This window comes from Vulpes lagopus, chromosome 12, assembly GCF_018345385.1.
Source record: "Vulpes lagopus strain Blue_001 chromosome 12, ASM1834538v1, whole genome shotgun sequence".
NCBI classification, from domain to species: domain Eukaryota; kingdom Metazoa; phylum Chordata; class Mammalia; order Carnivora; family Canidae; genus Vulpes; species Vulpes lagopus.
This window is the reverse complement of record NC_054835.1, coordinates 26,182,868-26,196,593: the sequence shown is the minus strand read 5'-3', so window position 1 is coordinate 26,196,593 and position 13,726 is coordinate 26,182,868. Positions and strand designations below refer to the sequence as shown.

Below are 13,726 nucleotides of genomic sequence, written 5' to 3'. Positions count from 1 at the left end.
AGCAATGCTCTGCTGTTTGCAAAGTCCCCCCATGTTTAATATTTCAGTTAACTCACACATTCATCAAATATTGATTAGTGTCCACTATGATATGAATCAAGCATGGCACTGAGGTATAAGGGCTACCTAGTGAGAAAAAAATAAAAAAGGTTCATGGTCCTTCACAAATCTCTTGGAAGCAGCAATTATCACCATGTTACAGACCTGTATTTTGCTGAGGCTGAGGGAGAAAGGTGAGGTAATTTAAGGACATGGGTTTAGGTGTGATAGTCCTGCTCTGATGCCTCCTGGGAAGCCCTTCCTTCCCAGGGTGATAGGGCTGCCTATCACCCTGCTATTCTCTGCACAGCATTTTCTAAGATTCGGTTTAAGTCTCACCTGCTCAGTGAAACCTTGAGTGACTACCTGAGTTATAATGAGAGCTGTTCCATAAATTCTGTTTGCATGGCAGGTTCTTAACCTTCCGGGTGAAGCTGATGAAAGCTATGACTATGAACTTGCTTGAAAAATGTATGTTTGAATACATAAAATTATGTAAGGAATTTCATAAAACATAAAGTGATTATGATTCTGTATGCCTCTGAAGCCCATCTTTGGATCCTAGGTTAATTAGATCAGTTCCATGGTGTCATTCCCATTATGCCTTACGTGATTCTCATGATCTGCTCTCCAACCTTCTTTAGAAGCTCCTTGAGGGCATGGATTTCTCCATAATTCATTAAGTCTATAATAAGTACAAAACTTTTTGCATCATGCTTACTCAAATTATGCTTGCTTATCAGCTGATTAGGACCATCTAAAAAAATGTGACAGTCACTTTGGAGTCAATACCTTTTAGGTAGGATCCCAGAGCCTAAACATCTAGGTCCAGGATTGGGACGAATGAGATGGAGGTAGGCAGAAAAGGGAGCTAAAATTAAGTAAGAGGAAGGAGGGACGTTACAAATGAGCAGGAAACAATTTCACGATATCATTCTCCTGCTTTCTGTGCATTTATTTTAGGTTTGAGACCTTGGGAATTGAAAGAACCAAACAATTTGCCTGGGATGGCACAGAAAGCCAGGCTTATACAGGTGAGCTTCCCAAATCCTGCTTCCCAGCTCGCATCCTGTGTTACACCCTTTCCCCAGAGGAGAAATGGGTCAGGTTCTTGGGTTTCACAAACCCATTAAAGACATGCTGTGACAGCTGGTAAGCCCACAGATCCTGGGGAGCCTAGGGGAACACGTGCTCTGTCTTTTGTATACCATTGTTGAGGAGCAACGAAGCCTGAGGGGAGAAGGGGGCCCCAAGGGAGGTGGGGTGTTCCTCTAAGCTGATAGTGTCTAATCACACCCCAGCTATTTAGGACACCCTGGCACAGCCTTCCCTGTCATCAGTTAGGTTTAGCCCAGGATTTGGACTTTGATGAGAGCCTGTTGATCAGATTTCCAGCCACCAGCAAGGCCAGGGAGCAGGAGCAAAACTCGCCATTCAACATGAGCCCTTCTGGGTGAGAGCTCATGACAGTAATGATGTCCACAGTAACCAAGAGATGATTCCAGGCAGGATGAAAACAATCACTGGAGAGACTCTTTGCCTGTTCCCCAAACTAGCTCACTGAACAGAGCCTGAGACTGGTACTGTGAGGGAGAGCTCCTCTCTGCATTACAGGTTGGTTCAGATAAGCACAGGCTGAGGACAACCGGGTGCAGCTTAGCTTTACCTGGCAACCGGGTGTGGCTGCAGGCATATTTCACTGTCAATATGCACTATGTGATGACTAACAGAGATTGGTTCACTGTGGGAAGGTGAGAGAATAGGAGGACCCTGTCTGTCCCCCTCAATCCTTTAGAGTGGTTTGCAAGGTAACCATGCTCCCACAGCCACAGACATGGTATACAGCAAAAGGGCCTAGACCTCGGCAATCTTTTATGATTCAGATTATCTAATTGTCACCAAACCACATTTATCCTATATTGATCCATTTGGCTGTAGGGTTTGGGTTTGGGGTTAGGTCATTTTAATTTTTTAAATTATATTACATTAAATTAAATAATTAATTTTTTAAAGTAGGTTCCATGCCCAGCATGGAGCCCAATGCAAAGCCTGAACTCATGACCCTGAGATCAAGATCTGAGCTGAAATCAAGAGTAGGATGCTCAACTGACTGAGTCACCCAGGTGCCCTGGGGTTAGGGCATTTTAAGAGAATTTGCTACACCAATCAGGCACCTGGCTGGCTTAGTTGGAAGAGCATGTAACTCTTGATCTCAGGGTTGTGAGTTTGAGCCCCTTGTTGGCTTTACAGATTACTTAAATATATAAAACATTAAAAAAAAAAAAAAGGATTTGCTACTCCAGTTCAGAAGTAAATTCAGCAAGAAAAAGGAAAGGTAGCAGCCGTAGAGAAATGCCTTTGCTAATGTTGGCAAGCCAGGAGATCTTGATGTGCCAGATGTGATGATGTTGTGCACATCTGTTCTCACAGGCCCTTGTGGCCACTGCTGGGAAGGGATTATTCATCATTCATCGTAGGTCTGTGAGCAGACCTTCCTGTGTGGCCAATATATCAAGGAGTCCTAAGCTAAGAAGCAGAGTTCAATAGTAAATGGGACACTGAGATTTCTTTACAATTTAACAGAGTAGTTGTTTTGGCCACTGCTTTCACAAGTGCAATGTATGATCACAACTCACACTTTAAAGAAGAGGATACAGATCACAACTCAAGATACCTAGGTTGTAATTGGACTTCTCCCATTAACTTTCCTGGCCACTCTAGGTCTGAATTTCCTCCACTTACTACATGGACAGTAAATGAGTGGCTCCCATAGAAGGTATTCATCATACTGGCCAAACTAACAGAGTAATGGTAAAATGATGTTTGATGTATCCAAGGGTAAAAGGTACCACATTTCATTTTCCATGAACCAGAAAACATAATTAAGCATTCATACTAGTGTCTTTTGTTGTTGTTGTTTTTCTTACTTAAAGGTATATGGTAAGCAGAAGACCTGGGTTCAAATGCCATCTCCTGCTATTTTCTCACTATATGACCTTGGGAAAGTCATTTAACCTCTTTTGACCTTGGTTTGTTTGCTTACCTGTTGTAGTGGTTTGAATCACAATTCTCCTCAAATATGCCCACCTCAGAATGTGACCTTATCTGCAAATAGGGTCTTTGCAGAGAGTAAGGATCTAAGATGAGACTATCCTAGAGCTAGGGTGAGTGCTAAATCCAGTGACTGGTACCCTTACGACAGAAAGGAGGAGATCATAGAGCAGAAAGATGGCCATGTGAAGACAGAGGCGGAGACTGGACTTGTGCTGTGACAAGATGAAGAATGCCAGGAGCCACCAGAAGCTGGAAGAGGTAAGGAAGGAGTCTCCCCTAGAACCTTTGAAGGAGGGAGTGTGACCTTGCTGACACCTTAACTTTGAACTTCTGGCCTCCAGAAGTCTGAGAAAATACAAGTCTGTTGTTTTAAGTCACCAGGGCTGTGGTAATTTGGTACAGCAGCCCTAGGAAAGGAATATGCTTATAAAACAGGGAAATGTGTACCTGCCTTCCAGGTTGTTGTGAGCATCTGATCAGATGGCGCATGAAAGAGTGCCATGTGGAACTACACAGGGCCACCTTAATACAGAGGACCACCATGGGACTACGTGAGCAACTCTTCAGAGGGGCACTGGGATTCTGTGGAAGGCTTAAAAAGTGAAGAAAGTAGCCTGGGGATACCTCAAGGCCAGAAGACAAGTGCTAGATGAGAAACACTGGTGAGGGAACTCCATTATTAAAGCTGAGTGGTTCCACAGCTAGAGCCCTCGACGGGGATTCATGGGATAGAAGTGGGTGTGTATCCCTCACTTCTCTGAGAATGCCTGCAGGGGGCACAGGAGGCAGGGCAGGTGGCTCTTAGCTCATTTCCATCCTCATGATCTCTCTCCATCTCACTCCATCTGAAGGGGATGCTTCAGCTCCTAAATTCTTTAATAAATAAACAGAATCATGCTCAACATGGGTAAGGATAAAATGAGATGGACTGTTGCTGGAGGGAATATTATTGTTATAAACTACCTGAAGGGCAATATGTATTAAGAGCCTTTTAAAAACATGCCCACACCAGGGTGGCTCAGTGGCTGAGCGTCTGCCTTTAGCTCAGGTCATGATCCTGGGGTCCTGGGAACAAGTACTGCATCAGGCTCCCCACAGGAAGCCTGCTTCTCCCTCTGCCTATGTCTCTGCCTCTCCCTTATTTAAATAAATAAAAGCTTTAAAACAATGCCCAACTATGGATCTAGGAGTCCACCTCCAGAAATCGAGCCCAAGTAAATAAGATGCCAAACAAGCCTTCACGCATTAATATGCTCCTTGCCATGTTAACAATGTCTTAAAATAGGGCATTTGTTAGATAAATGATACTTCCTTCTTGCGGTACACTATTAGGGAGTCATGAAAGATAATGTTTATAATAGGGGAAATTCTTTAAGATATAATGCTAAACAAGAGAAGCAAAACAAGATTGTATAGTTAGTATTACCGAGCAATGTAAAGGAAGCATAGAACACCAAAGATTTTTAAAAATTCACGACAAAGTGTTCATCATGGTTGCTTCTGGGTAGTTGGGTTATTGGGGACTCTTCTGTTACTTTACCTTTCTATGTTTCCTGTAACTTTGGCAATCAGTATAAAACACATAAAGAAACATGAAGAAAAGGCTAAGAGAGAAAAAAATGCCCCGTGCCAGAAACATGTGCGCTGGGATGCAGACAGTAGCCCCCTGAGGAGCATTTGTGGGAGGGCCTGCTGCTGTGGTGCCTCCCCTGTGCTTGGTTTTGACACAGCTGGGGGCAGGTGAGCCTGCAGCTCCATGGCCCGCATCTGACTCCTCTCCCAGTGTCCACGGCTGGCTGCACGCGATGTTGACTCATCCCTGTGTACATCTGACATATTTCCTTTTAATTTGTATCAGGAATGTGCACCAACCTGTGTGTGAAAACGGCAGAAACAATTCTACCTCTGTACAGGTTTCATACATCAGATCAGAAAGGACCAGAAGAGCAACTCTGGAAGGAGTCTACTTTTAAATCAAGTCCCTTTACCTGTCATCTCTGTCCTGCCCTGCCACCCCAGCCCTCACCCTTTCGATAAACAGGACACAGCTTGCTAGGAGACACCCTTTCATGATTCTCAAGGAATGTCAGAGCCCCTCACACATCATTAGGAGGTCGTTGAGCCAGGCCCCTGCCTTTTGCCTGGGAGGCCAGGGGATCAGTCATCACGGCAGGGCCTAGTAAGGAGAATTTCAACTGGCTCCATGCTCAGAGCAGACAGGGAGGTGCCTCAAACAGAAGAGCTTTCCAAGTCAGGCTGACACTGGCATTTCCCAGACAGGTTCTCAGAGACCTTTTCCTCCTCTCCTTTAAAACAGACACCATCAAGATTTCTATCCCTCCAAGTGGGAAGAGGAGAATCATTTTACAGCTAGATTGTAATGAAAATGTTCTCCCTGCTTCTGAGGGTGGAGAGAAAATTTACACATGGCACTCTGTTGTAGGATTCCGATGGTAGGGCTCAGAATATACACAAGACAAACTATATCTTCGGAAACCTAACATCTCCTTTTTATTCTAACATCTCCTTGAATGGAAAAACTTCGGGAAATGTATCTCTAAACACAAGTAAGCACACAATTTGGATTTTCTAGGACAGTCCTGCTCTCAAATAATTAACCCTGTGATCAGATCAGGTATCCGGGAAGGCAAGAGAACTAACAACATTTATTGTTTATTTTGTGCCAGGCATCATCACTTTACATCTATTACCTCACTGAAATTACCCCAACAAGTCTATGAGGTTGGTGCTAACATTCCCATTTTACAGATCAAGACAGTAAGGCTGGGAAAAGGAAAATTTTGTTCAAGATGTCGATGCCAAGAGTACGGTCAAGATTCTGATTCTCAGTCCAAAGCCTACACTTTACCCACTAAAATCCATGCTGATTTTTCATCTTGAAACTATGGCTACAGTACCAGTAAAGGGGTTTGCAGTTTAGCCTTCCTATTTCAGAATTTTTAAGTGGTTCTTGCAGTTTGGCAATTGGGGATAGGAGGCAGGACAGAGGCAGGACAAACAACCCATTCCAAATCCCGTGTTTGTCTTAAAAGAGATTTCAGTACTCCACAAATAAGCCAAATTTGAGGCTCTCAACTGAGGAGAACTTTGATGTCTGAAACCTGGGGCTAAGAAATCTTCTGTTTTTATTAATTAAAGAAGATGTTTCAAAATCATCAGATTTATCAAGACTGGACCTCAGATGCGAAACTCAATATACACACAGACATGCATGGTTTGTCCTTTTGGGTTATTTTTGATCTTCCCTGAGGATCTGTATTTCCTCAGATGAGACTTTTCTGCTTCCTGGGCTGGCTGACATGTCTGGAGGCCCAACTTTGCAGGCCTGGGCCCCTGCTGGCCTCAGGAATTTCAAAGGCCAGGGAGACAAGAGTGGGCAAAATGGTTCCTACTGCCATTTGCTCCTCTCAGCCCCCAAGGCAATAGCTGTGGGAAAGGTGGGAGGAACCCACTCTGGGCTGAAGGAGAGCCCTGGATGTGCCTGCAGGTCATGGAGTTGACTGGTTTGATACCCTGCCAAGTTTTGGTTTTGTTATTTTGGTAGTCACCTAACCATGTGGGCTTTCAAACGGTGCTCCCAGCTTGGGCAAGAGGCATTTCTATTTGTAGTGTGTGGTCAGCCTTCCACTTCTCTCTGCCATCAAAACCCATAAGCTCTCACTCCACAGGGCAAACCTGAACCAGATTTTCAGCCGCAGGGGTCTTGGGATAAAGATTTGTGCCTGGCCTGCCATTCTGACACAGGGTATATTATATAACAGGATCCCTACTTTCCAGGCCCTTACAACAAAGTTGTTCAGGAAGGACTTGGCCTCAGGGCCTGAGAAGGGCAAGATGAGAAACAGCATTGTTTGGACAATGGGGGACACCAACTGAAGCTGGGGTAGTTGGGGACAGTTTCCATCAGTCATGGCAGTTTGAAGTGGGTGGAGGACATTCCACAATAGGGGAGGTGTCTGACTACAGACACGAAGGCAAGGATGTTCCTCACTAGAGGCAGTCGGTAGTGTCTACTGAGGTGGAGGGTCCCTCATGAAGACTAATAATACCTCACAGAATCGGTGCCTATTCTCATATAATTATTTCCTTTTGACTGAGACCACAGCAATTTATACCATGGGTAAGACAGATACTGCTGATTCCATTCTATAGATGAGGATCCCCGAGGTTCTCGATGGGTAAATGACTTGCCTTGGTCACTCTAGTTTCTTTTCCTCCTTTTATTGAAGTATAGTTGACTGTCACCTCAATTTCTTGCCTCCCAAGGTGGTTGTGGAACCATCTGTGAAAGTCCTTAGGGAACAATTGACATTACAAAGATATCATGGCAGCCTGAGGTGGGCGCCGAAATGGGATCACAGGGTAGACTGGTGACTTACCTTGCTGAAAACCTAATTAGTGCTTGCTTAGGCCTCTGGTCCTATGGGGACTTCCTTGACTTTTGGCCTTATTTCCTGGTTTTGCAGCCGAAGGGGGTTGGGGTGAGGGGTGGGGTTCAACCCGGTATCACTGGACTTTATCGCTCAAGGTGTGTCCATGGTTTGTTCTACACCTGAAACAGTGGGGGTGCCTGGGAATTGTCATTTCCTGCCTCAACATGTCCAAGTGTTTGTTCAGCCCTGGCTGGTCACACTGACTCATCATCAGCCCAGGCATGGACACCAGGGAGGATGTAGGGAAAAGTGGAGAAGCTGCAGGAATGTACTAGGGGGAGCAGTGAGGTGTCGAAATCTTAACAATGACAATAATCCCTCACACTGCATGCTGCTTTACCCGTTAGAAGATGCTTTCACTCCCTTCACCCTCAGAGCACCCCCTGGGGAAGATGGCAAGGCAACCCTTCCCTGTACTGGTCCCCATTTCACGGCCAAGGAAGTTAAGTGCAGGGAGTTATGTGAGATGAGTTTGGAGAACCCAATCCTGCGTGCTACTCCTTTGCTACTCCAAGCCAGGGCCAGTGGCCAGCACAGCAGCGTCACTGGAAGCCTGGGACAAGTGTAGCCTCCTACAGGCCCCACCTCAGGCTTCCTGAAGCAGAATATGCATTTCAATCACACCCCCAGGGGCTAGGGGGGGGGGGCTCATGTGCATAATAGGGTCACACCGCACTCCCCTTGCCCTGTCCCGGGTCCCCTGGAGTATATTTGGCTCTATCTACCCATTTAAAGACCAGGAAACTGAGGCCAGAAAGAGGATGGGGCTCAGCCTGTGACAGAAGCTGGAATGGATGGTCTTGGGCTTGCAAAGCAGTCCTGGACTCGCTTAATCCAGCTGACATTCAACTGCTGTGGGCCTTGCCTTTCTCCCACCCTCCCTACCTCCCCACAAGTTCAAACTCTCAAACTGCTCTCAGCTGCCAGGCCCTTAGCCTCTCCCCTCAGTTCCAGCCTTGTGTTAAGTGTTAACACAAGTTCTAGGGCCTGGGGTTAACACTCTATTAAAGCAAACAGAGAAGTTGAGACCTCCTGCTACTGTGGAGGAGCCAAGTGGGGGTGCGGAGCATCTGGGGGTTCCCTGGCACAGCTGCCCAGGGGCAGGCTGGGGCTCAGCTATCTCTGCCCTGCCCCCCACCCGGAGGCCCCACCACCTGTAGGAGGGGCTAGGACATCCCTGCTTACCTGTGGAGAGGACCTGCACATGCCTTGTGAAATGCCCACTTCATTAGGAAGTGCAGAGATGCCCAAATAACCGGGGTAAGCTGGTTATGATTTTCCCTCCACTCACTGGACTCCCTGGGTGCCAAGTCTGGCGCCTCTGGATAAAAGTGATTCCTAAGCCATGGCAGGAGCTTGCGGCCAGGACTCCCCCACCCTTTCCCCCACTTCTACTCCACTGAGGCCAGTCAGGATGCTATTCATTTCCCTAGCTGAGACTCAAGTTCCAAAGGGCCAGGAGAGCTCCTCTGCCCCTCCCTGTGTAAGAACGGCCAATCTCTCCCATGAGGAGGAAGCAACATCTTTTGTTTCTGCTACACTCATGCAAAGCGCAGCCCAGAGTGAAAGTTTGTATGCGTGTGTGTGTGCGCGTGTGTGTGCGTGTGTGTGTGTGTGTGTGTGTGTGTGTGTGTGTGTAGAAACCCAGCTCTTTATCTTTGGATCTATAGTACATAATGGATTCGGAGAAAGATCAGAGTCATCCATAAGGAGAGAGGTGAGAAAAGCCAAGGCGCCAAGGTGCCCCTAGGAGGGGGCCTGGAAACCTCATGTTACTTTCTCAGACAGACATGAACCTGTCATCCAACCTTGAGTTAGGGTTAACAGCTGAAGAGAAGAATTTTTCATTGTGCTTCATTTGAGTTTTAGAAATGCCTTTCAGATTGAAAAGCTACTAGAAGAGCTTTATCACATCCTTCAGACTGTTAAAAAAAAAAAAGTAAATAAAAACCAAGTGTATTTGTTGTAGAAACACCTACTGAATAGTTCAAAATGAACTTGCAAATTCACCAAAACTCTCCTGGGCAAGTCATTAACCCTTCCTGGACTGGACTTTCATTTAAAGTAAAGAGGCCCAGACAAGAGCTCTATGATCTTCAAATGTAGGAAGTGACTTTCCTGCTGTCAAGATCCAAAGTGGGTGGTGGCATGGCACCCTATTTACTGGGTGAACCATCCCTCCTCCTTCTCGCCCTACAGCAGCTAGCTGCCTGGACTCCGCATCTATCTGCAAAATCTCTCCTTCATTTAGGACCTTCTTATATCTTATTTTAAAGACCATTGTGAGATGAGGGTGGGGGGCAGATCTCTTGGACAGATAGGGTGGTTATAAGGTCATTGAGTTTTCTGTTCAGAGTAAGAGCATTTGATTAAGAATGGGAAACTGAGTGCTAGTTCTGGTGCTGGTATGTTCTAGTGAGTCACTTCCTGGCACCTCAGTTTTCTGCACTGTAAACGAATAATAATAACACTATTTAAGTGTCCAACTCTAGGTTTCGGCTCAGGTGGTGAGCTCAGGGTTGTGGGATTGAGCCCCACGTCAGGCTCTGACCTCAGTAGGGAGCCTGCTTGAGATTCTCTCTCCCTCTCCCTCTGCCCCTCCCACCCATGCTTCTTTCTCTGTAAAAATAAATAAATAAATATTTAAAACAATAAGAATGCTAGTTATTATTGCTAGCTATTCATAATCCTCAAAATTATGCTAAGATTCAAATATAGTATACATGATAGAGCCTTGAAAACTATGATGTGTAACAGGTATGTAAAGTATTGATTTTACCCTTGGAAGCCAGATGGCTTTGTATGGGTGCTCTCACTGCTTCCCTCTAGACCCTTTGACACTGAAGGATAGGATAATGTCTAAGCCATCTGGCTTTTGGAGGTATGAGAATGTCCAAACAGCTCAGTACACCACTCAATCCTAAAATGAGAAGGTGAAGTTACCAATCATGTCTTCTCTGGAGCTTTAATACTGCACAAGACTCTTAACTGCTGCCCTCCAGGGTCCAACAGAGCTCACCCTGAAGTTATTGTGATGTTCCATAGATATCTAAGCACCAAGAGCCTAAGGCAGTACAGATCTTGCCACATAATAAGTGCCTAATATGGACGCCTGGGTAGCACAGTTGGTTGAACGTCTGACTCTTGATTTCGGCTTGGGTCATAGTCTCGGGGTCGTGGGATGGAGCCCTGTGTTAGGTCCCATGCTCTGTGCAGAATGCTTGTCCCTGTCCCTCCTCCTCTGCCCCTCCCCATGCTTGTACTCTCTCTCTTTTTTAAAAAAATATTTATTTATTTATTTATTTATTTATTTATTTATTTATTTATTTATGAGAGACACACAGAGAGAGGCAGAGACACAGCAGAGGGAGAAGCAGGCTCCTTGCAGGAAGCCTGATGTGGGACTTGATCCTGGGACTCCAGGATCACGCCCTGGGCCGAAGGCAGGCGCCAAACCGCTGAGCCACCCAGGGATCCCCGTACTCGTTCTCTTAAGGAAAAAAATAAAACATTTAAAAAAAGGTGCCTAATAAATGTTTGTTGAATGAATGAAGAACAAAACTTTGCTATATTTTGATCTGAAGTGAGTATCAAGGGTCTGAAAAGGAGGGCATAAAGGCATTTCCTAGACACCTTATCTCTAGACAGCACTACCCTTAAATCTCTCATTCTAAAATAACTCCAAAAAGAAGGAGTCCCTAGGCTCCTCGGAGCCACACTCTTTAGTGTTCTACTCAGTAGGTAACTTCTCCCTACTAAAGTAAGTATAATTAATATCTCTATTTACCCTGGAAAGATAATGTCCCAAGATCAATTGCTTAGGAAAGATTATTTATTCTGACTATTCATTAATGACAATGTTTGAATTTCATAGATTTGCAATTTCATACAAGGGGCACAGATGCTCTGAACCACTTCTATGCCTAATAAAATACCTTCATTTATTAAAAATCTTAAAAAAAAGATTTTAGTTATTTACTCATGAGAGAGAGAGAGAGAGAGAGAGAGAGAGAGAGGCAGAGACACAGGCAGAGGGAGAAGCAGGCTCCCTGTGGGGAACCTGATGCAAGACTTGATCCCAGGACCCCGGGATCATGACCTGAGCCAAAGGCAGACGCTCAACCACTGAGCCACCCAGGCACCCCTAAAATACCTTTAGTAGAGACAAAGCCTTTACAAAACTGATTCTGAGAATAGCTGTATTAAACATACTTCAAGAACTTCATTGTGAAGGACAATGAGCAGTGTTAGGTTTCAAACATATAAACAAGTAGAGCTAGCTCTGGCCTTGTCAATGACCTAAAAATGTCTTTTTTGTCCACAGATGGTGCCTCTTTCCAAACTTCTTTAATAGCTTTTTAACATATGGCAGTATTTTTTTTTTTTTTAATGCTGGATCACATTCGGGCCCATTATTCCACAAAATGGAGTGGGCAATCAGATTGTCTACACCAGAGGGCAGTGAGGATGCTCTAGTCCAATAGCTTTCAGAGAAGCAGCACTAGACCAATGATCTGTCTAAATGCAGGATTTTCATTGGATTCCTGACTACTCAGACAGTTGCTCAGAAACTTTCCTTTAGATTAATGGGTTAGCACTTCCACTTCTAAGTGGAGACACATCTGAGGAATGCCACAGAAACAAGGGCTCAAAGGATGGGGATTCTCTTGAACCTTAGATGGAATCCATCCATGTGTACGGTGGGAGGGTGGGGTGCAGTCTGTGTAGTTGGAAAGAGCTCCCAGGTTATTACTGAACAACCTCTGGTCTGTAGCCTCATTCTCAGATTTTCCTAATGGGAAGAATCACCCAGGGTGCCTACTGAATAAACAGATTCTCAAGCCCTTTTCCATAATAATCCAATGTGGTGTTTCTGATTCTTAACGTGGGAATTTGGGGAATCACTGCTCTAGAGCAGCAGGTCCTCAAATCCAGCCTAATGGAAAAAGCATGTGACTGTCCTCCCGCGATCCTGATAGCTCAGCCATAACCATGTGGTCCCCTCAGGCAACTCAGATGCTACAAAGGAAAGCTGATCTTACTGGCAAGTTGCTGACTACTCCCCATCCTTCCTTAGCTTCCTTTGGTTTTCCTCCTCCCTCCCTGGCCACCCCTGAGACTCTCCCAAGGACTAGCTTTGTTCCTTCTGTTCCTCAAATTGTTGTGCTTCTAAGGGTTCCACTCTTAACCCTCTTCTGTCTCTGCATACTTTGCCTGGGTCAGCTCAGCCACAGCCACTCTCTCTCTCTTTTTTTTTTTAAGATTTTATTTATTTATTCATGAGAGACACAGAGAGAGAGAGAGGCACAGGCACAGGCAGAGGGAGAAGCAGGCTCCGTGCAGGGAGCCCGACATGAGACTTGATCCCAGGTCTCTAGGATCACACCCTGGGCTGAAGGTGGCGCTTAAACTGCTGAGCCACCTGGGCTGCCCCATCTCAGCCACTCTCATAGTTAAAACTACTGACATGCTACTGACTTCTGTAGCTGCACTTCTGGCCCCATTGTCTCCTGGCCTCTGAATCCATTTGTGTTAGACCAAACATATTCCATAGGCACCTCCAATGCCTTATGTCTGAAACAAATTCGTTGCCTCACTTCTCTGAAACTCCTTCCTTCTCTATTCCCTACCTAAGTGAACGGGAACACTCCCTTTTTCAGTGGTCCATCCAGACTCTCCCCTTTCCTCACCCTATGGAGCAGGAAGTCCTATTGATTTTACTTCCTAAGCCCTGTCAAATCTATTCCCTACTTCACAGCTACTGAGCTTAGGCCTTCATCAGTTACCACTGGGATTACTCCAACTATCTTTTTTTCTTTTTTTAAGACTATTTATTTATTCATGAGAAACACACAGAGAGAGGAAGAAGCAGGCTCCCTGTGAGGAAGGCCCTGCTCCCAGCGCCCTAGGATCATGACCTGAGCCAAAAGCAGATGCTCAACCACTGAGCCACCCAGGCACCCCTCCAACGATCTTTATAATGGTCTTTCTGTCCCTTAATATAGCTTCCCTTATAGCTTCCCTTCACTTAGTTATTCTGAGTCCCACCAGATTGACTTTTTATACAATGCAAATCTGAAAATTTTCCTCATCTATCCTCAGGATAAAGCCCAATCTTCTTAGCACCACTGTGTATCATCTGGCCCTGGCCAGCTCTCCAGACTCTGCACACCATGCCC

The 13,726-nt window shown here is 45.5% G+C and overlaps 2 protein-coding genes across 20 annotated transcripts in view; one reads left to right on the top strand and one right to left on the bottom strand.

The window, feature by feature from the left end:
- BCAS3 (BCAS3 microtubule associated cell migration factor) overlaps nucleotides 1-13,726 on the bottom strand; it is a 592,235-nt gene that overhangs the window by 28,362 nt on the left and 550,147 nt on the right. The window lies entirely within an intron of this gene.
- The window catches only part of LOC121472671 (proline-rich protein 2-like), a 108,425-nt gene that overhangs the window by 35,954 nt on the left and 58,745 nt on the right, over nucleotides 1-13,726 (top strand). For 6 of the 14 annotated variants that reach the window (XR_005982971.1, XR_005982969.1, XR_005982970.1 and 3 more), the window contains exons 2-3: nucleotides 1,003-1,073; nucleotides 3,242-3,351. The exons of 5 other annotated variants lie outside the window; for them this stretch is intronic. Coding sequence is in view for 4 of the 9 variants with exons in the window: in XM_041723965.1 (XP_041579899.1) it covers nucleotides 3,316-3,351 (36 nt within the window). In the remaining 5 variants the exon portion in view is untranslated. Of the gene's footprint in view, nucleotides 1-1,002; nucleotides 1,074-3,241; nucleotides 3,352-3,551; nucleotides 7,626-13,726 lie in introns of those variants that run through there. 3 more of the 14 variants (XR_005982972.1, XR_005982968.1, XM_041723966.1) reach the window with 3 other exon arrangements.